General features: G+C 57.0%; 1 protein-coding gene across 5 annotated transcripts; it reads right to left on the reverse strand.

The window, feature by feature from the left end:
* Nucleotides 1-428: 428 nt before the first annotated feature.
* Nucleotides 429-19768, reverse strand: ZNF335 (zinc finger protein 335). 5 transcript variants are annotated; one of them, XM_070472700.1, is made up of 28 exons: nt 19493-19768; nt 18548-18798; nt 17008-17263; nt 15954-16085; nt 15453-15758; nt 15230-15355; nt 14232-14378; nt 12222-12474; nt 11967-12144; nt 10937-11049; nt 10150-10168; nt 9890-10006; nt 9726-9802; nt 9484-9644; nt 8613-8845; nt 7649-7742; nt 7428-7522; nt 4423-4682; nt 3496-3607; nt 3021-3395; nt 2211-2353; nt 1971-2125; nt 1737-1840; nt 1565-1642; nt 1244-1327; nt 1089-1154; nt 926-1007; nt 429-844 (listed from the first exon to the last, which is right to left on the reverse strand). In XM_070472700.1, exons 2-28 carry the CDS (start codon nt 18746-18748, stop codon nt 717-719), a joined length of 4095 nt encoding a protein of 1364 aa, XP_070328801.1. In that variant the 5' UTR covers nt 18749-18798; nt 19493-19768; the 3' UTR covers nt 429-716. The 5 variants fall into 5 exon arrangements, with proteins under 5 accessions (XP_070328801.1, XP_070328800.1, XP_070328802.1 ...); XM_070472699.1 differs by having other exon boundaries at nt 15230-15358; XM_070472701.1 differs by having other exon boundaries at nt 15230-15358; nt 17023-17263; nt 19493-19767.
* Nucleotides 19769-20290: the final 522 nt, after the last annotated feature.

Below are 20290 nucleotides of genomic sequence, written 5' to 3' on the forward strand. Positions count from 1 at the left end.
CACAGCCAGCAGCAGCTTCACTGACACCTCGGGAGTGGAGGGCAGGTAGAAACCTAGATGCCTGGTGCCACCAGCGTGGGCAGCTGGCTGTGTTTTACAGTCGAGGGCCAGGAGGAAGTGCAGCTTTGGCCTCGGTGCAGGTACCTGGCTGTGCACCGAGGACCTCGAGGCATGGGCCAGTGCTCCCCTGGGGCTGGGGAGGATGCAGCATCCGAAGGTGCTGTCCGCTTTCCCCAGCCTAGCAGTCTCTCTGGGTGCCAGGCTGCTGCCCCGCGGGTCTGCGCTCCTGGGCCACTGTACTTACAAAGGCAGGGCAGGGTACACCTCAGTCCCACCCTCGTGGGCTCTAACAGCTCCTCTTCCTGCTTCCTAAGGCCTTGCCTGGTTCTAGCTGTAGCAGCACATGGACAAAGGGAGCGGACCAAGGCTGGACTCTGGTCCTTTTATTGAGCCCGAGACCAGTGGGTACATACCAACAAAAATAAATTTCTCTCCCGAAGCCTGCCTGCAGGCTGGGGCCCCCAGCGTGTCCTGGCTGGTGCCCATGGCTGTCCCCCAACCCCAGCAGCACAGGTCTGGCTCCCCAGGAGTGACAGGATGCTGGCTGCTCAGTATCTGGAGATCCCAGGTGCAGCAGGAAGGGAGTCCCCGTGGGCCTCCACCCCCAGCAGGGCAGGCCCCATCAACATCCACAGTTGGCGCTGGGCTCCTGGGGCTCAGTCATCGCTCAGGGTGATGACGTCGTATTCGATGCCCTGGTGCTGCAGCTGTTGGATGTGTTCAGGCACCGCCTCCTCCGTGCCAAAGAGGCCCTGGGCTTGGGCCATGGCAGCGTCGGCCACCGCTACCGGGGAGGGGAGAGGACGGTGACCTAAGGCCCAGGAACGAGGCCTGGCTCCCAGGCCCCCAAGGCCTAGCCCCATACCTGTGACAGCCGAGTGTGCCGCAGCCTCAAGCTGGGCCTGGGTGACCAGCTGCTGGCCCGGGGACACAGGCACATACTGGATCTGGAGGAGAGAAGCCGATGAGACACGGCTCTACGGGCCCCTGCCCAGGCCTCTGCTCCCCTGGCTCCCCAGGGGCTCTACCTGGGACTCCTGAAGGAACGGGGCCCCTTGCTCATACTGGATGTGTGTGATCTGGCCCTCCTGTACCTGGAGAGAGGAAGCCTGTGTAGTGACCCTGGGAGGGGGTGTCGGCCCCTCTGTCCCGCTCCCCCAGCCTTTTTCCAGGCCTGGCCTACCTGGATGTGATGGCCCTCGGGCACCACCACATATTCCTGGGGAAGGAGCTGCTGCACTCCGTCCGGAGAAATGATGTACTGTACCTGAGAAGGGAGGAGAAGCAGGTGCTGGCAGCCTGCCCCCCAGGAGCTCCAAGAGGAAGGCAGAGCAGGGTGGCCACGGACACCTGCCCCCCCCCCCCCCCCCATCAGCAATGGCAACTGCAAGGATGGACCCCCAGAGGGACTGTGCAAAGTGTTGTCCTCCCTCCTCCTGGGAGCAGGGCGTGGGGTGGGGAGGGTGGGCACCCCTGGCCCAGGTGGTCAGCAGCAGCAGCTCACCTGGTTATCAGATGTCACCAGGTGCTGGACCATCTGGCCATCTGCTGTGGTGATCTCTTGGATGTAAGCGGCTTCCTCCTGTCATGGCCAAGCCAGCTCTAGCTTCAGATTTCTAGGGGCCCTCACCCCTGTCCCCAGCCTGCCAGTGGAGCCCCCAAACTCAGGCTCTCACCTGACTGCTCACTGTCTGTTCCTGGGCCACGAAGATGTGTTCCTGACCCAGTGCCTGTTGGAGCCGCTCAGGACCCAGGACCCCATGACTAGACTGGAAGGCAGCTGAGCAGAGAGGAGGGGGAACGTCGCTCAGGTTGCAGGGCAACATGACATGGCCCGGCTCCACCCCAGCCCGAGGGTGTGCGCTGGGGCAGTGGCTCCAGGCCCGGGTCCATCCTGGAGTGCCGCTCACTGTGCAATGTGGCCAGCGTCTCATCATCACTGTTGAGGATGATGGTCTGGGTGGGGGGCCGGGCTGGAGCCCGTGCAGGGGGGGCTGCCGTCTTCCTCCCGTCAGGGCTGTGGAGCCGTTGGATGTGGAACTTGAGGTGCCCGTTGCGGTTGAAGCTGAGGGGGGAGGATGCTGGCTCAGGGGCGGTGCCCCCCACCCCCCGCAGGCCCGGCAGCCCCGGAGGGCCTCGCCCAGCCTCACCGCTGCCCGCAGAGCTGGCACTCGAAGGGCTTCTCGTTGGTGTGGGTCAGCATGTGCCGCCGCAGGTCCTTCTTGTTCTTGGAGGCAAAGCTGCACTGGCTGCACTGGTGGGGCCGCAGACTCGAGTGCTGTGCCATGTGGGCCTGCGGGTGGGGTGGAGGCAGCGCTGCTCAGGGCCAGCGGCTCCCCGCGCACCAGCCCGGTGCCCACGGTCTCCTGCCGCTCTGCAGGCGCTGGGGGGGACCCCGCTGGCTCCATCGTGAGGCCACTCAGAGAGCCCAGCCCCTGCTCACCCTCAGGTCACCCCTGTGAAATGTACGGGCTCAAAGAGGGGCCTCTGAAGGTCGCTCCCAGCCCCAACACTCTGGGTTCTGGGCCCCCCTCCCCTCATGGAGCTGTGTGAGAATTCAGCAGGCAGTCAGATCTAAGAATTCGTCCTTCTAGGGAACGGAGTCCCAGGAACCTCCCTGGGATTGATAACTCTCAGTCTTCTGGAAAACTCGTGTCTCCCCGGCCACCTCACGTTACCACCCCTCTGCTCCTGCCGGCCCAGCTCAGCCATCACCTCCAGGAAGTTCCCCCAGCACCCCAAGTCCATGTGACTCATTCCCTGAGTGTGTGTGCTGAGTTCACCCTGGGGACAGTCAGGTGTTAGTCCCCGCCTGGTGTGTCTCCCCCCCGACTCAGCCCCTGAGAGCTGGGGCCTTGCTGAGTCACCTCAGCCCAGTGGGGAGTGGAAGATCCGGCCTGGAGGGTGCTCAGTCAAGCTTTGTTACACAGACGGGGCCAGCAGAGGAATGGGGCACCTACCCGGACCTCGGGCCACTGGCGAGCGCTGAAGGGGCAGTCAGGGCACTTGAAGGCTCCCGGCCCGGCGTGGGCCCGTTTGTGACTCTCCATCTCTGCTCGGCCAGTGAAGGCCTCGGCACAGATCTTGCAGGAAAACTTCTTTGATGAGGCAGTAGCTGCAGATGGCGGCGAGGGGGGCACTACGAGGCCCAGGGGTTTGTTGGCTGCAGGAGGTGGGGAGGCAGAGCCCTGAGGGTCCCTTGGCCGGTGGGTCCTGGCTGGAGCCGGAGGCTCAGGGCCATCTCTGGGCAGCCCCCCGTACTGCAGGAGGGGCCACTTGGTGCCGGAAGCCAAGGCGTCGGTACTTGGGAAGGAGATGGAGCCGTCTGCAGTCAGCTGTGGAGAGGGGGCGGGGCATGAGGGGAAAGGGCGGAGCGGAGGGGCGGGGGCGGGGAGAAGAGGGGGCGGGGCGGGGCCGGGCCCCCTCCAGCCTCACCTGGATGTGGTGCAGTTGGGTCCCGTCGGCTGCCATGATGAAGTGCGTGCCAGCTTCTTTCAGGGTGTCACCCACGACCACGGCCTGGGCTGCCTCCCCCGGGGGCTCCTCGCTGTGGGCACAGATGCCAGGACTGGGAAGCTGGGTTCCAGCGGAGAATGGCGGGCCACGGGAGCCCCTTCTTGGGACAGCCCTCCTTGCACGGTGGGCCACGGCCGCCACAGACTGGCCCCGGGCTCCTCCCTCTACCAGCGGGACCTCTGCTGCCTCTTTCACAAGCAGGGACCCAGTGTCCACTGTACCAGCCAGCTCAGCAGTGGTCATCCCCACCCCCTCACGGGCATGCAGTGATGAGACGAAGGGCTCCAGGGATCAAACCCGTCTGACCAAGTGGGGCAGGAGAAGAGGGTGAGCAGGGGAGGCAGGGCTCCTGGCTCCCATCCCGGCTGAACCATCCGGTACTGGAATTCAGGGCTTCCTCCGATGGCCCAGGGATTCAGTGAACATGGAAAACGAACATTTCTGCCCTAGACTCGCTCAGCCTAGAAGAACCCAAGTGCAGCGGTGGGGCCTCTGATGTCGCTGAGGAGCCCAAGCGTGTGACGAAGGTCAGAACTGGCCAGACCCCAGGGATCCAGAACCAGGAGCACGTGGCCCATAGGCCAGGCTCAGACCCACAGCGCTCTGACTTTCGGGGAACTACTGCACTCCCTCCTCACGTGTAAACTGAGGGAAACACGCATCCCACAGGAGTAGTTAGCTGAGTCCACGACTATCAAGTGCCTGCAATTTCTGAAGTAGCCCTTGACCCGAGAGGGGCACCATTCCCTTACAGCCCAATCGTTTTACCTCCTGTGAACTAGGCGTGGGTGGGCGGGGTGCTCCCCCACTCCCCTCAGCACACCTATAAACGGCCGCAGGGCTCACCTGTAAGGCGTGCCGGGAGTCGACGTGCCCTCCTCCACGGTGGGGGCCGTAATGACGCTGTAGCCAGCCCCGCCGAACGGCCCAGGCGCCAGGGTGATCTGCGGCAGGTCAGGGGGGCCGAGCTGGCTCTCGGCGGCCACACTGCCTCCTGGCTCTGCCATGTGGAGGGTGACCACTTGGGGAGTGGCGCCTGCTGGGGAGGGCTGCCCCTCTGAGGACGCTAACCCTGCTTCCATGTCCTCTGACTTCACCACGGCCACCTGCAACAGCATGACAGGTGGGGTTGGTGGCAGGAGCTGGCGTTCAAGGCGCTTTTCTATCTCCCGGCCTCAAAGCTTGCCCACGCTCCAGCCAGACCCAGTGCCGCCACCACTCACGGACACAATCCCAGTTTTGTGCTCCTGGCAACTGGAGAGAGACTTAACAAGGATGGAATAGAGCGTTACTGCCCCCTAGGGTCACCGGACAGACTTAACAAGGACAGAACAGAGCGTTACTGCCCCTAGGGGCACTAGAGAGACTTAACAAGTATGGGATGGAGCACTCCTGCCCCCTAGGGACACTGGAGAGCCTTAACAAGGACAAGATAGAGCGTTTTGCTCCCTGGGGCATTGCGTCATGTCTAGAGACAGTTTTGACTGTCATAATTGGGCGGGGGTGGTGGGTGGATATTGGCCCCTGGCTGGTAGAAGCCAAAGATGCTGCTAAACATCCCATGATGACCAGGACAGCCTCCTCAACATGGAATTATCTAGCCCAAAGCGCCATGGTTAACAAACCCTGAGGTAGAAGAACAAGTGACAAACCATTAAGAAAAAATAAACTTCAGAGCTCTACCTCACATCTTATTCCAAAGTCTGCTTCAAATGGATTAAAGACTGAAACGTAAGAAATAAAACTCAAGATCGATTAGAAGAAAATATGGGTATTTCTATAATCCTTGGGGTGAGAAGATTTTCCTAATCATGACAGATGTTAAAACTTACAGCAACACGAATCAGAAAATGAGACCAGAAAACAAACAAAGATACTTGGGGTGGGGGAGATGGTATTTAACAATGCCTATCAGAGATAAAAGGTAGAGTTCCCGTACATACAAACAGCCCTTGCAAAGTGGTAAGAATTAATAATTTACAAGCAGGTAAGTGAGAGAAGAAATAAAGTGGTCTATGAACATACAGAAACTCGATCTCTCTTGTGATGACAAAGTTATCAGTTAAGACCCTGATATACATGTCTGTGACATGGAAGAGATTGATAAAGACTGATGGGCAGCACTGGTGAGGCAGTGGGGAAGCACACTCTAGTGGCAGTCATGTAATGACATATGTTTTTGTTTTTTAATTTTTATTTATTTGGCTGCACCAGACACCAGATCTTAGTTGCAGCACGTCCCTGACCAGGGATCAAACCTGGCCCCTGTGCAATGGAAGCAAGGAGTCTAAGCCACCAGACCACCAGGGAAGTCCCGACACATCATTTCAGAAGGAGTCATGCTTGGGGTGGGACCCACGGATTCTGTTTCTAGGAGGCTTCTTTTAACCCCACAACTAAAATACATGTTTATGAACACCTGAAAATACATGTTCACAGAAGCACTGCCTTAAGTTCCTCAAAGACTGGAAAGCATGCACACATAAAGGACGGACGAGATAAGCTTCAGAACACCCCTATGACGGACTGAGGTGGAGACGCCAGTAAGAAGTGCACACGTGTGTGGCCAGGCTGCAGAGGAAGCAGAGCTAGGCTGTCCACAGCGCAGATGCCATGACCCACTTTTTAAAGATCCAAAGGTCTCTGTGTTACCGAGCACCTGGACACACCTCTGCAGAAATGCTTATTAACCTGTTAACAGTGGAAATGAAGGGGAGGGGAGGAAACTTAAAAGATTTTCACCCTCTGAAAAGAACATTTCTTAACACTCATTTTGGGTTTCACAAGCATATGTTTTTGTAATCAGAAAAACAAAGCAAAATGCATGATACTGGCATGAGAATGGCAAACAGATCAAAAGAAAAGACCTTGTCTAGAAACACAGGAAAATCTACTGCATGATAAAGGGGATGTTTCAAATGATTAGGGAAGTTAGAGGATTCGATCTACTGTACTGGACAACTTTTGGGGAAAAAATAAAGTTAGTCTCCTACCTTTACGCATATACCAAAAATAAATCCCAGGTGGAGTAAAGATTTAAGTGTAAAAAATGAGACTGTATGAAGAAAATACCAATTAATGTTTATATGATCTTGAGGTGAAGAGGCTTTTCTAAGGATGATACCACAAGCAAAAACTATAAAAGCTTGATACATTGAACTATCTAAAAATCTAAAACTTCTCCCTACCCCCAAATGCTACAAACTAAACCCTATGAAGATTTCCAGGTTCAAAACAGGCTCCCTCCTCCATGGAGCTCTGTCCCCCTGGCAGCATGTTACTCTTCCAAGTTCTCAGAATTTATCATCTCAAACACAGTTTCCATCCTTCCAGGAGGCTGAGACAGGAGGTGCTGACAGACGTTTCCCTGCCTTAGAGAAGCATGGAGCAGTGCGGGGAGGCAGCTGGGCGCAGCAAGAAGTAAAGATGATGAACTTGGGGGAGGATATGCTGGGTTTAAGGTGCATGAACCCCGTGAGAAGTTAGAGCTGGAGAAAGCTGTGGGAGCCTTTGGCCTGTGGAAGGTGGCATGGAGTGAGGGCGCTGGGCTGGCTGGGAAGCCTGTTCAGAGACCCGAGCAGAGTGTGGTGCTTACTGCTCAGTGCACTGGATGTCGCTGGTGACTCCGGAGTGTGCAGTGGGAGACCACCTGCCCTCCCTGGTCTCCTGGGGCCTCCCTGGCACAGCGGCCCCCCTCCCCTGCACCCACCCATTGGGGTCCAGTGGATCTGTCTTCCAACACCTGCGAGCTCCCTGAGGGCAGGACATGTCTCCTTCACCACTTGCCTCCGCTCCCAGTGTCCAGCGCAGAGCTGACACCCAGGGTGAAGCCAGGCTGAGAAGGAGCTCACCTGCAGGGCTGCGCCACCCAGTTCCCGCTGAGTGCTCATGTTCAGCAGCAGGTCCAAGGCTGTCTGCGTGGCCATAGCTGTCGACTCCGCAGTCCCTGGGTCAGGTGGAACCTGAGCCTTAGAAAGGGCTGGAAAACTGGCACCCAAGCCCCCTCCCCACCAGCTTCCAGCCCCCATCAGCATGAGCCCTGTCCCTGCTCCCGCTCTCCCGCAGAACTCACCTGGCTGATAGATGATGGTGGCGCCACCCAGGGTGTCAGAACAGAGCAGTGGGGGGGTCTCAGGGGACTGGAAAGGTGCAGTCTCTGGGGGGATCTGTGGGGTAGGAATATGGCCAAGGGTGACAGGGGGCAGCTCAGATTCAAGTGTGTTCCCCAAGCACCTCCTACGTGTCAGATGCTTCACTTCACATCTATTGGCTGGTTTGATCTTTACTCTCTTCAAGATATTTACCAGCTCCACGCTACAATGAGCTGATTAAGGTTAAAGATCCCGACTGGTAAGGAGGAGAACTGGGGCTTGAACACGAGGCTGGCTGACTCCAGAGCCCCTCTATGCTCTACCAGCACATCGTGCTGGTCCATCTTTAGGGGCAAGGAGGAGGCAGGCAACAAACTCAGCCAAGAGACTGTATTTCTCAGCCTCCTTTGCAGCTGGATAAAGTGTGGCCGTGTGGCTAAGCAGGAGCTTCTGGTAAAGTTCATGAGGAAGCTAAAATGGATAGATGGCAGGCATCCTTTTTCCTCTTCCCCCATCCCTTCCTCCTGCTTCTTGTCTGGGATGGTGAAGGCTGGAGCTCCTGCAGCTATACTGGACAATGAGGCAACCACAAAAATGGGAATCGTATTCGTAGGAAGATATACCGAGAGAGGCTGGTCCTTGATGACTGACCAGGGAACTGCCACATCAGCCCTGGGTTGCTCCCCTTTGGACTCCTTTTGTGTGAGAGAATAACAAACTATCACCACGACCTGGCTACTGATCCTTCCGTTCTCTATTACTAGCACTGGAAAGCCCAGCCCTCCTCGGAGCTTAGGGAAGGCACCTCTGTGCCCTCAGCCATCCTTCAGCCCCGTCCATTTCGTTGTATCCGACGGGCCGACAGAGACCCTGGGGCTGGGGGAGGCGGTGTCACGCGGCCTCGCGGCCCCCTCCCCCACCCCTCTCCCCGCTGCCTGTGCTCACCTCAGGAGGTCCTGGGGAGCTGGCGGGGGGCGTGGGGGCCGTGCTGTGCTGCTGCTTCAGCTCCTCAATCTGCTGCAGAGAGAAGAAGGGGCGGCGGCGGGACGGGGGCTCCTCAGGGTGGCGCCGCCCCCACTCCTCGAAGCTGCTGGCGTGCCGGCACCGCACGTGTAGCCGCAGGTTCTTCTTGTGCCGCGTGCTGAAGTGGCAGTACTCGCAGGCGAAGGGCTTGGCCCCTGCAGACACGGCCGGAGGCGTCCTTGGAATCACCCGCCCCCTCAGGGAACCCTTCTGTGACCCAAGGGCCTCTCCAGCTGGCTGACCCCCAGCACCCCGCTCCCCAGCGCAGGGGAAGCACGCTCTGTCCTTGCCGGTGGGCTGGGCAGAAACCGGCCAGGGCTCCCTCCGCGCTCACGGCCTTCCTCCGAGGGACCGGTTCAGGGTCACATGGCCACACACCTCTCTCCTGACTTGCCTCCCCACAGGGAGCCGGGAATCCAGCTAAGGGCACCCTGGCTCCCCTTCTGTAGACTTCCCTCGTGTGCCTGCCAGAGGGCCAGGCACCAAGAAGAGGAGGCAATTTCTGCCGTCCATCTTCTATGGCTTCCTCTGGTGAGGGCAGGGCTACGGGAAAAAATGGTTTTATAACCACCACACCGTTGGTACTTTGGATTCTCTCGTTTCACAGCTAAGAAAGGCCCAGAGAGGGCAAAGACTGACCCCAGGTCATACAGAGAAGAGCTGGCTGAGCTGGGATCTGAGATCAGGTGAGCGACAGTCCCGGGTCGGGTAGGGGATGGGGGGGTGGCTAAGAAGACAGAGGCGAGCCTCCACCACAGGGCCCTGCTGTGTTGAGGGGTGGGGCCGGCTGGACCTGTATGCTTGACGGCCACATGGGATAGCAGGAAGTCCTCTCGGAAGGTGCGATAGGGGCAAAAGCTACACTTGAAGGGCTTGTCGCTGACGTGGGACAGCTGGTGGTTGAGCAGCGCCTTCTTATCCTCGCAAACAAACTCGCAGAACTCGCACTTGAACCTGGAGGTAGTCGGGGCAGGGAAAGCTCAGCAGTGGGGCACGGCGGGGCCCTGCAGCCCCAGGGGCTCTGCCGGGGGGTACCTGCGGTTGGCGACAGCCTGGATATGCGTGAGCAGGTGCATCTTGAAGGTGTAGCGCTTCTTAAAGGACTTTCCACACTGTAGGGGGTAGGGTGGGTTAGATGACACAGCCACCCCCCCAGCAGGCCCCCCTCACGCCCCAGCCCTGCACTCAGCCTCACCCACCTTGTCGCACATGTGGGGCTTCTCCGTACTGTGTGTCTTCATGTGCTGAGTGAGTCTCTTTTGCATGGGGTAGACACGGCCACACACGGGGCAGGGGAAGGAGCTCAGCTTTGGGGTCTGGGAAGGGGCAGAAGGGGCCGGGTGGACACAGAAGGCAAGCAGGGAGGGTGAGCCCATGCCTGAGCCTCCCGCCCCCGCCCCTCCACCCCACGGGCAGCCTGCAGGCAGGGGCCCTTCCCAGGCCTGAGCCGCCGACTCACTGGGTCTGGCCTCTTCTTCCTAGGGGAGAAAGACGCAGGAGTCAGACCATCACGGGCCCAAGCCCACCCCAGACCCTCTCCCATTGACCAGACCCGGTCTCAGCCCTGATCCTAGCCCCCTTCTGTGAGAACGGGATTCCTTCACTGGAGCTCACTGGAGAAAATGTGAAGAGGTGTGCGGTAAGTTCTGCCACTTAGCTTTAGGAACAAGCCATTCTGTGTCACAAAACACATTTGTGTTTTAAAGACTGAGAAAGTATGCAGCGGTGGAGAGCTGCTGAACCAAGTGCTTGTTCAACCTGGTGTCCCTAACTTCATGTGGACAAAGGACTCCTCCTCCTTTTTTATTTATATTTTGAAAGAAAAATCTATAAGAGGGAATCCCCTGATGGTCCAATGGTTAGGACTCGACATTTCCATTGCTGGGGCCTGGGTTCAATCCCTGGTCAGGAAACTAAGAACCTGCAAGTTGTGCCAAAGAGAAAGAAAGAAACAGGTGTAACAGAGAACTGGCTTTAGATCCTTTTCTGAGCCCCTTTAGGTACAAGATTTCCTTTAACCACCTCGACAATGACAGTCCCCAATTTACAAAGCTCGAAGCAGGAAAGAGACTGAATAAGAGACCTCTAGGGGCCCCCACTGCCCTGCTCTGAGCCAAGTGATCTGGGATGAATTATCCTGCCGTTCCCATGTCTGTCGTGTGCTACAAAGGGGCTAACCCAGAGCAGGGGCTCAGTACGTGGGAACTGGGGTCACCCTGGGTCTCTGCCTCCCCAGCCCTACTGACCGATCCCGGCTGTGCACGGCGGCATGCCTGATGACATCCTTCCGGTAGACGCTGGTGTAGCTGCATTTGTCACACTTGTAGGGCTTACTGCCCACGTGGTTGAACATGTGCTCCTAGGAGACAGGCAGAAAGGACAGGACTGGGGCACAACCTCCCTTCCTGCCCACCAGCTCTGTGCCTAGAGCCTTAGAGTTGTCCCTCCCCACTGCACCCCGGAACAATCCCTGCTCCCCGCCCTTCCTGCCGGGGTCCAGAGAACAACCTCTAGGCCCGGTCTGAAGGAGGAAGCACCGTGTACGCAGAAAGCCCAGAACTCGGGCCATCAGAGCTGGAGGTGGAGCACTGGCCCCAGCCCCCACGACGGCCAGTGCTGCCTCACTCTGGCCAAGTTGTAGCTTCCTGGGTCAGTAAAATGGGACCCTTGGACTCTCCTGGTGGCACAGTGGAATAAGAATCTGCCTGCCAATGCAGGGGACACAGATTCAGTGCCTGGCCCAGGAAGGTTCTACATGCCTTAGAGCAACTAAGCCTGTGTGCTGTACCTATGAAGCTCGATGCCTAGAGCCTGGGCCCCACAATGAAGAGTAGACCCCGTTCACCACAACTAGAGAAGGCCTACACAAAGCAACGAAGACCCAGGGCAGCCAAAAATAAAAATAATAATAATTAAAAAATGGGACTCTTGACACTTATGACCTCATTGGGCTACATGAGGATGACATCAGAGCATCTACAAGGTACAAGACAGGCTCGGGCTGCTGCAGGCCCACAGGCACCTCTAGGTAGATGATGAAAAGGACCTGCTGGAGACTTTCTAACACAGTGAAGGAGATTAAAGCGGTTTTCCGGCCACCTGCCAGGTGTGCTGGTGGTTAGGCAAGTCTAAGACATGATGCGACTCTGCAAGATGTAGCCTGTGAAAGGACATCCTTGGCCTGGAGACGAGGCAGGAAGGTGCCCGTCACCTCCACTCCCCTTCAGGGTCTTCTCCCATCCAGCGTCCCTTCCATTCCTGGTCCCTCTGTCACACCTTGAGTGAGGACCAGCGGCGGGAGCGGTAGCTGCACTGCAGGCACTTAAAGAGTTGGGGGTTGCCGGCCTCGTGGGAGTTGACGTGGAAGCGCAGGTCCTCGTGGGACAGGAAGCGGGAGCCACAGATGCGGCAGAGGAAGGGCCGCAGGAGCGGTTTGGGTGACTTGTAATAGTACCTGCCAGGAGGATGTTGGAGGTCTGGAGGGGCCGGGCTGCCACCCCCCACCCTCAGCTCTCATCTCGGCGCCCGTACTTGCGGTATTTCTTGCCAAGGAAGCGCCTGGAGGGCCGACCACGGCGGCGGGGCAGGGCGTCAGCCTCATCCTGGTAGGACGATGCCGAATTCCTCGCATCTGACTGGCTCACACCGGGTTCCACGGGGGCCCGGTTGGCCTTGCCCAGGGCCACCAGGCGTCCCCGCCCCGAGGAGCTGGGTGCCTCGGGGTCTTGTGGCTCCAGAGGGCTCTGTCCACTTTGTGAACTCACTAGAGGCTCTCCGTCCACACCTGCCACAGACACACCAGGACAGATGTGGACAGGTGTGCCAGAGGCCAGCCAAGATACACCCCCATACACACTGTCCCAGCCCACTGATGGGCACAGCAGGTTGTGGGACAGATGCAGGCCGCTGTGATTAGACAGCAGTGTGGACACACGTGCCCTCCTGTAGCTGTCAGCACTGCACGCCTCAAACGGGAGAGTCTGGAGCAGCACTGGGAGAGCTGGGGCCTCCTGGCCAGAAGACCTGCCTGTAGGCTGAACTCAGTCACCAGCAAGTGCCACACTTGCTGTGTGTCCTCAGGCAAAGCCCCGCCCCTCTCTGAGTCTCCTTTTCCCCCAGCTGTCAAAGGGAGGTAACTGTTGCTCTTAGTGACCTCACAGAGACATTCTAAGCCTGGGGAGCAACAGCAACACTTAATCACTGGTTTTCCCAAGGGAGGCTGAGAGGCTGAAGAGCATGTGGGAGAGAGGCAGGAGACATCACGGCACACAGTTGCAAAGCCTCTGCCGTCAAAACGTCCGAATCCATTGCCTATTCAAAGACACTAACAGTATTCACTGTAATGTTTTACAAATTCAAAACATGTTAGAAAAATTCAAAATATGTTATGGGAAATGCGGGTAACATCTCGCTTCTGACAGGATGTTCAGGTGTATTCACTTGTAGAAATTCACCGAGCTGGAGAAAGAACCTGGCTGCCAATGCAAGGCACACAGGCTAGATCCTCGATCTCAGAAGATCCCACATGGTGTGGAGCAACTAAATCCGTGCGCCACAACTACTAAGCCTGTGCTCTAGAGCCCAGGAGCCACAATGACTGTGCCTGCATGCGGCAAGTACTGAAGACCGTGAGCCCCAGAGCCTGTGCTCCAAAATAAGAGAAGCCACCGCAATGAGAAGGCTGTGCACTGCAACTGGAGAAAAACCCTTGGAGCAACAAAGACTCAGCACAGCCAAAAATACATACATACAGAAAATCTTTAAAAAATTCACTGAGCTGTGCAGTTAGCACACCATTGCTTTCCTGCACATATACCTCAGTAAAAAATTACTTTACAAAGAAGACTAGGGACTTCCCTGGCGGTCCACATGTTCAAACATGGTGCTTCCAGGTCTGGGGGTGTGGGTTTGATCCCTGGTTGGGTAACTAAAGTCTCACATGCCATGAGGTGTAGCCAAAAATGAAAAAGAAAAAAAAAGAACACTAAAAAAAAATATAACCACTCCTCCACACACACAACTTCATGTACAAAAACCACTACCTTGTATTCCTGGCATATCCATTTAAGCTACAACCCTAAGAGGCAGGTACTATCTATCACCTGCATTCACAATAAGGGAAGGGGAGATTCAAGAGGCAAAGCGACTCGCTCCAGATCCAGCTGGTAGGAGGCAGAGCTGGCATTCTGTCCATGGGGTCTTCCCTGTCCCGAGCCTGTCACCCTCCAAGTCTGTGCTCCTCTGACATCGTCTCAGACCTCAGACTTACTCTCGTTTTAGTAATAATTAGCTCAGTTGTAAATACTCCAACTTCCATGCTGTGACAGCTTCCCACCAAAAAGCTTTATCGGACAGCTGGTGAACCTTAACCCTCGAGCTTGGTAGGGGAGGGCTTTCCCCATCACCAGGAGGCCGGCAGGTCATCCTGGTGGGTCTGAGACTTGCTCTTTTGCATGGCACGCTCCATCCCCAGGCTCCATGGAAGCAAGCAGGGAATGAGGCCACCCGAGCCCCACCCGCACCCCTGGGCTCCACTCTCACCATCTGGGAGATCCAAGGTCTCCAGGCGAGGCAGCTTCCGGGGCCGGCCAGGTCTCCTGCGGGGTCTCAGGGTACTGGGAGTGGGGCGCTGGGGCCGCAGCTGCCGGCCCCGGGGCTCGTCATCTGCAGGGTTATAGTCGCTGTCTTCTGTGGGGATAGCAAGAGGAGGAGGGCCACAGCCTTGACCTTTCAGCCTTGACCCCTTGCCAGCTTCCCTGGAAAGAGGCCCACTTCCCCTTCCTTGCCTGCTCCTCCTTCCAAACCCACCAGTGATGACACCTCCAGGAAGCCCTCCTGATGTTCCCCTTGCTGACTGCCAGTACTCGTCTTTGAGGTCCTGCAGTCCTTTCTCTGGACCATTCTTAACACCTACCATTAGCTCATATGTACCTTAATGTGAATCAGAAAAAAAGTGCCCCTTCCTCAATACACTTTATAGTCATTGTTTAGGAAAAAAGTGTCTAGTCATTCAAGTCTACAAAGTATGACTATGCTACCCATTAAAGGAGCTGCTCACCATATGTGACTCTTGAGCATTCAAAATGTACCTAGTCTAAACTGAGGCATAATTAAGTATAAAATACACTTCAGATTTCCAAAAATTAGACTGAAAAAAAGTAAAAATAATTTGTTAATAATTTTTTATAATGATTGCATACTGAAGTTAGATTTTAGACATAATAGGTAAATAAAATATATAATTGACTTTAAATTCATCCTTTTACTTTTAATACAGCTACTAAAAAAGTACACACAAGGCTTGCATTCTGTTTCTGCTGGACAAACAGACATGACCCTTTGACACAGTGCTGGTTTTCAGTGCACAGTCTGGACGACTGCACATGAAGCTCCTGGTCCCAAAGCCCCAACTCCTCTTATCTTATGCTGGAGGCGCTCCTGGCTGCTCCTGTGCCAATTCCTCTTTCCTGGCCCTTCACGTGGGCCAGAGGGAGCTCAGTATATGCAGATGTGGGGGGGCAGCAGGTCTGGGAGCCTACCCTCCAGGTCATCAATGGCACCAGCATCTATGATGTCATCGTCGTCTTCCTCCTCTGGGCCCTCTTCTTCCTGGGGCTGGGCCAAGCTGCCCCACTTGCGCGGACGCCCCTTCTTACCAGCTGCTGCTGCTGGGGGTGGGGGAGCAGGGTACAACGAGCATGTCAAGTCTGACTCTTGGCACCCCATGTGTGCAGGCGGGCAGGCCAGCCGCTATCAACGCACCTGGGCGGAAGTGCCGCTCCCGCATGTGGCGCAGCAGCGTGGCCTTGGTGCTGCTCCGGTACTGGCACATCTTGCACTTGAACTGCTGCACCACCACCACCTCCATCATGGCCTCCAGGCTCTGCAAGTCCGGCTCCTCGGTGCCAGAACCCAGGGGCGGCTGCGCCGGGGAGCTGGGCCCACCCTGCGCTTCCTCCGGTGGCTCCAGGCATGTGGATGTGGATGTGGGGCCATCAGCCAGGGCCTCGATGGCTGCCAGGCTATGGGCCAGGGTGGAACTGGACATCGGTGATGCCATGGGGGCACCTGGAGAGGTGCGGGTGGTGAGGGAATCAGAGGGAAGTGGAGAGGGAGGCTGGCCACGAGCTACTGCTGCCCCTCCCAGGCAAGCCCAGGGGTCCTAGAACACACGCCCCACCATAGTAACCATGGGGAAACTGAGAGGCCAGGGGCAGCAGATAACCTGCCAAGATCACACAGTGAGTCTGCGGCAGAGCCTACCTGTCCTGCCCCCACACACGGCAGGGCTCCCTGGGCCTGGTGCTGGGCCCTTACCATCGTCTGGTCCCTGCAGGATCAGGTACCGTGTGGCCTCAGCCCCGCTGCCCTCCGCACTGGTCACGGTGATGCAGCCTAAGCAGAGACAAGGAGGAGGGGATGCCCAGCTGATAAGGATAACCATCAGGCCAACACTCAGTCCGATTCACCCATGCGACTGTGAAATCGGCTGCCCCGTGACCCACCTCCCGTCCAGGGCTGGGCTGTTGGGAGGTCTGGGATGTGTGACATGCTGGCCCCACAGCCAGTCCACAGCTGTCCGCCTTTAACCACTACACCTGGAAGGTCTCCCTGGTTTCCTCTCCAACCTTCTCCAAGGTTAAGCCCCAGATGCTGCACCACTTTCTTAGACTGGCTTTCAAGACCATCCCAGGGCCTTTCCAAGTGCTACGACCCTTACACAGGTCACTGATAGTAGAAAGTAGTCTGGCAAATCATGAGCACCAACTCTGGAGTCAGACTGAGCTTATGGCCCAACACTTGCTGATGACAGCGGCTATGCTGGTTTACATCCTCTGTGCCCCGGCTTCCTCATCTAGGCTGTGAGAACAATAATAGCATGTACTTTTAGGGTTACCAAGATGATCAATGACCTACTACTGCAGGTAGTGTTTAGAACAGACTCCAGTGCAAAGTCAGGTATCCTGTGCTTAATCATTCAGTTGTGTCTGACCCTTTGCGACCCCATGGACTATAGCCCACCAGGCTCCCCTGTCCATGGGATTCTCCAGGCAAGAATACTGGAGTGGGTAGCTATGTCCTTCTCCACAGGATATTCCTGACCTAGGGATCAAACCTGGGTCTCCTGCACTGCAGGAGGACTCTCTACCATCTAAGCCACCAGGAAAGCCCCAAAGTCAGATAACTCCTCATGTCATTTAGCACTATGAGATGGGGTTACTGCTTTCACATTACAAACTCAGAGTGATAAGGTTATCTGCCTGAGTCTGCACAGCTGGTTCTGTAGGGAAACCCTTGAGGGGCAACTCTTGCCCACCATGGTCTGACTCACTCCGGATGAGGTCGGGCCCGATGGTGGACTCAATGATCTTGTCAATGGCCGAGCCCAGGTCCGAGGAAGAAGCCGTGCAGTCGGACACCAGCATGTTGGGGTCTGGCAGTGCACTGGAGTGCACCAGGGCTGGGGGGCCGCCCGTCACCCCTGCCACTGGCCCACGGGAAACAGAAGATGAGTCAGGGAGGTAGCCATGGGGCAGCGGGTCTGTGCTGGAGCTGCTCTCAGATACCTCCTCCTGGGGGTCAGGAAACAGGGAGAGAGGAAGCTTAGGAGATAGGGATGGGGCTCCTTAGGGGCCCAAGGACATGGTGAGTGGAGCCACCCAACGCCCTCATCCACACAGAAGACCGGTGGGAGAAACCCTCTAGTCACAGAGCCTCCCCAAAAACAAGCCCCAGGGTCCCTGGGTCTGATCAGGTATAAGGCCCCACATCTGCCCCCACACAATAGTCAGGTGAAGCTGGTTTCACCATGCTGTCAAATAAGCTGTTCCCTCTGCCTGAAACGCTTCGTAGCATCACACCATGGCTAATTCCTACTCAGACACGCAGCTGGTACCTCTCCTGGGAAGCTGACCCTGACCCCCAAGGCCAAGTTAGGACCTCTCTATCCTCAGCATTTTAGTTGCCTGTGTCACCCCCCCCCCCCCCCATCACTTGATGGTTCACTCTGCAGTATTATGGCTCCCAAGTCAGATTCCATTAGGGCCAGAACCACACCTCTCTTGTCTCTTGCTGTAACTCCAGGGTTGAGCACTAGCTGGGCACATGCTAAGTCCATCTCTGCTGAACCAATGAAACCCCTGGACCCGCAAAGTGGAGGCTGTTATTGTGTACCTCTATGATGTGATGTCCTGAAAACGATCACTATCTAGCAAATAATGACAATGCTGAGGGTCTGGATATATACTGACTGTTTACCACGTGTTGAGCCCCGTGTTAATTGCTTTGCACATATTCATTTAACCTTCAAAAAAAAAAAACAACCTTACTGGCACAGACATTTATTATTCCCACTTTACACATGAGAAAACTAACAGCTAAAGCCTGGGGAGCTTATCTAAGACCACAGAGCTAGGAGGTGGCAGAGCCATAAGACTATTTTATAAAGCGTTTCCAAGAAAACATCTGGTGGCAGCTCACAACACAGCACCCTCAGGGGTAGGTATTTCTGCTCCATTTTACAGACAGAAGACTGAGGCTCCACGAGATCTCCCAGTGAATCAGCAGAAGAGCCAAGATGTGAACCAGGGCAACAGTGGAGAGCGCAGCCCACAGCCTAGATCTGAATCCTGACTCTGTGCCCGTTTGCTTCTCTGTAAGATGTGGAAAGAGTGGTATGTGCCTTACAAGGTACGAGGTTTAAATGAGAAAACCCATGCTAGGGACCTGGCATGGGGCCTGGGTCACAGTTAACCATAAACCAATTATTAGTTACAAGCAAGCCTGCTGGCTGCTACCCCCTGACTGCCAAGCACTGCTGCCTGCGGTCGCGGCCTCCACCCAAGCGCGGTCCATACCAGCGAGCTGCTGCCGCGGTCCGAGCTCTGCCCCACGCCGGAATCGTCGGCCTCCGCTGGCCGCGGGGCGGCCGCGGCGTCGCTGCTGTCGGCCGACACGGCTTCCGAGGTGCCCACACCCAACCCGCTCTCCGAGGGCTCCTCGGGCCGGCCAGGCCTAGGGGCCGCGTCGCTACTGCTCTCCACCTCGTTTTCCTCCATCGGCTCGGGGGGCTGCCTGACAGGGGGGCCCAAGGTCCGGGGCCTTCACTCTGTGAGAGGATGTGACCGGGGATGGAACCGGTGGGCCTCATTCCCGGTCCCCGCAGCCCACTCAGCCGCCACAAGATGCCACTCAGCTGCGCCCATGTGCCCATTTCGCAGAGGCAAACACTAAGTCGCCGACGGGGCGGGGCTTTCTATGGTACGGCGAGGGGTTGCTTCGGGAAAACAGGACCAGGAAGCCTTGCCTCCCAGTCTTCGGCCCTTCCCTCATCCTCGGGAGGGTGGTCGGTGGCGGGGAATCTTGACCCTTCTCTCCTCCCCTCCATGATTCCCGCAGAGTTGTTCCCTCTATGGGCCCCGTGTGGCCTCAGTGGTTCAGCCCTCGGGCCCCCCGAGTCCCCCCGGGTGGAGGGTCGGTGGTACCGCCCGCAGGCCCCCCTGGGTCAGCGGCTTGCTCCCCCCTCCCCTGGCGCCCGTGCGGAGGGGGCTGACAGAGACGGTCCCGGGGCCTGGCGACTCGGGGCTGTCCCCGGCGCTGCCTGCGCTCCAGGCCCGACGCCATCTTGTGGCGGCGCCGGGTTTCCGCTCAGGCAAGTGCGAGAGCGACTAAAGGGCCTGGGACCCCGGGGCCCTGTTCGGACAGCCCCGCCGGCCCGGGACCTCTCCGCCGGGTCTCCCCGCAGTGTGGCCCTACTTCCTGGCAGGGTGCGGTCTGGTGATCTGACTCTCCCCGAAGCTCACCTGACGCTTTCGTAGCGGTGTTCCTCTCCGACTCCGGCATCGACGAGGTCGCCATCCTCTTTCCCCCCGCGGCGGAGGGACCCATCGGCCTCACCGTGGCCGGGACTACTTCTTACGCCGGTCCGGAGAAAGACAGGCTTCCAATGTGCTGGAAGGTGGCCCTGAGGCCTGAAAATCAAAATAGAGTCGTAAGATAATCTGAGATTTTATATGTCACTTAGTATCAGTGGCAGAATCCGCTATGGTTAGGGGCTACTTTATCTCAGGGCGGAGGAACACAGAGGAGTGGCTATGTGACGTCACTGCTGGTCCCTTCCCTGGGCCGCAAGCCGGGGCGCGGCAGAGTGTGGCCCCACTTCCGGAGGCGTGGCTCCCGGTGGCCTGGCCACGCCCTTCCCGGAACAGCTGAGAAAAACGTGAAACGGAGTGTTTGGTTGGTGAGAGAGAAATAAGTGTTATCGGTCTTTTCGCCTGCCTTTTAAGCGTTACTTTACGCTTTTCATCGAACCCAGTCAGATCCTTCCCGATTAGGTCTGACGTGTCCTGGGAAGAGAGAAGCATATAATCCTTGTTTTACAGATGGGGAAACTGAGGCCCCGAAATGGGAGGTGGCCGGTCCAACCTCACGTCAAGTAGAGGGACTTGGGATACAAGCCCCAATTACTGGAGTTGGAGAAACGGAGAGGAGTCAATGCCCAGCCCTTGCTGAGCTTTGTACACGTATTTGTTATATAGTGGAGCCGGAAGTGAAGACGTTCTCCATATTCTGTTCAGTGTAGATGGTGTAGATGTACTTAA

Source organism: Odocoileus virginianus, chromosome 9 (assembly GCF_023699985.2).
Source record: "Odocoileus virginianus isolate 20LAN1187 ecotype Illinois chromosome 9, Ovbor_1.2, whole genome shotgun sequence".
Classification (NCBI taxonomy): Eukaryota; Metazoa; Chordata; class Mammalia; order Artiodactyla; family Cervidae; genus Odocoileus; species Odocoileus virginianus.

Bases quoted from the DNA above. Each gene is read 5' to 3' on its own strand.
- ZNF335 (XM_070472699.1), bottom strand. From the start codon at position 18,748: ATGGAGGAAAACGAGGTGGAGAGCAGTAGCGACGCGGCCCCTAGGCCT. The intron at 11,050-11,966 runs GTGTGACAGAGG...CCTGTCTCCTAG, and splicing joins GCCGCTGGTCCTCACTCAAG to GAGCACATGTTCAACCACGT. The intron at 4,683-7,427 runs GTGAGCTCCTTC...ATGCTGTTGCAG, and splicing joins TGGGTGGCGCAGCCCTGCAG to GTGGCCGTGGTGAAGTCAGA.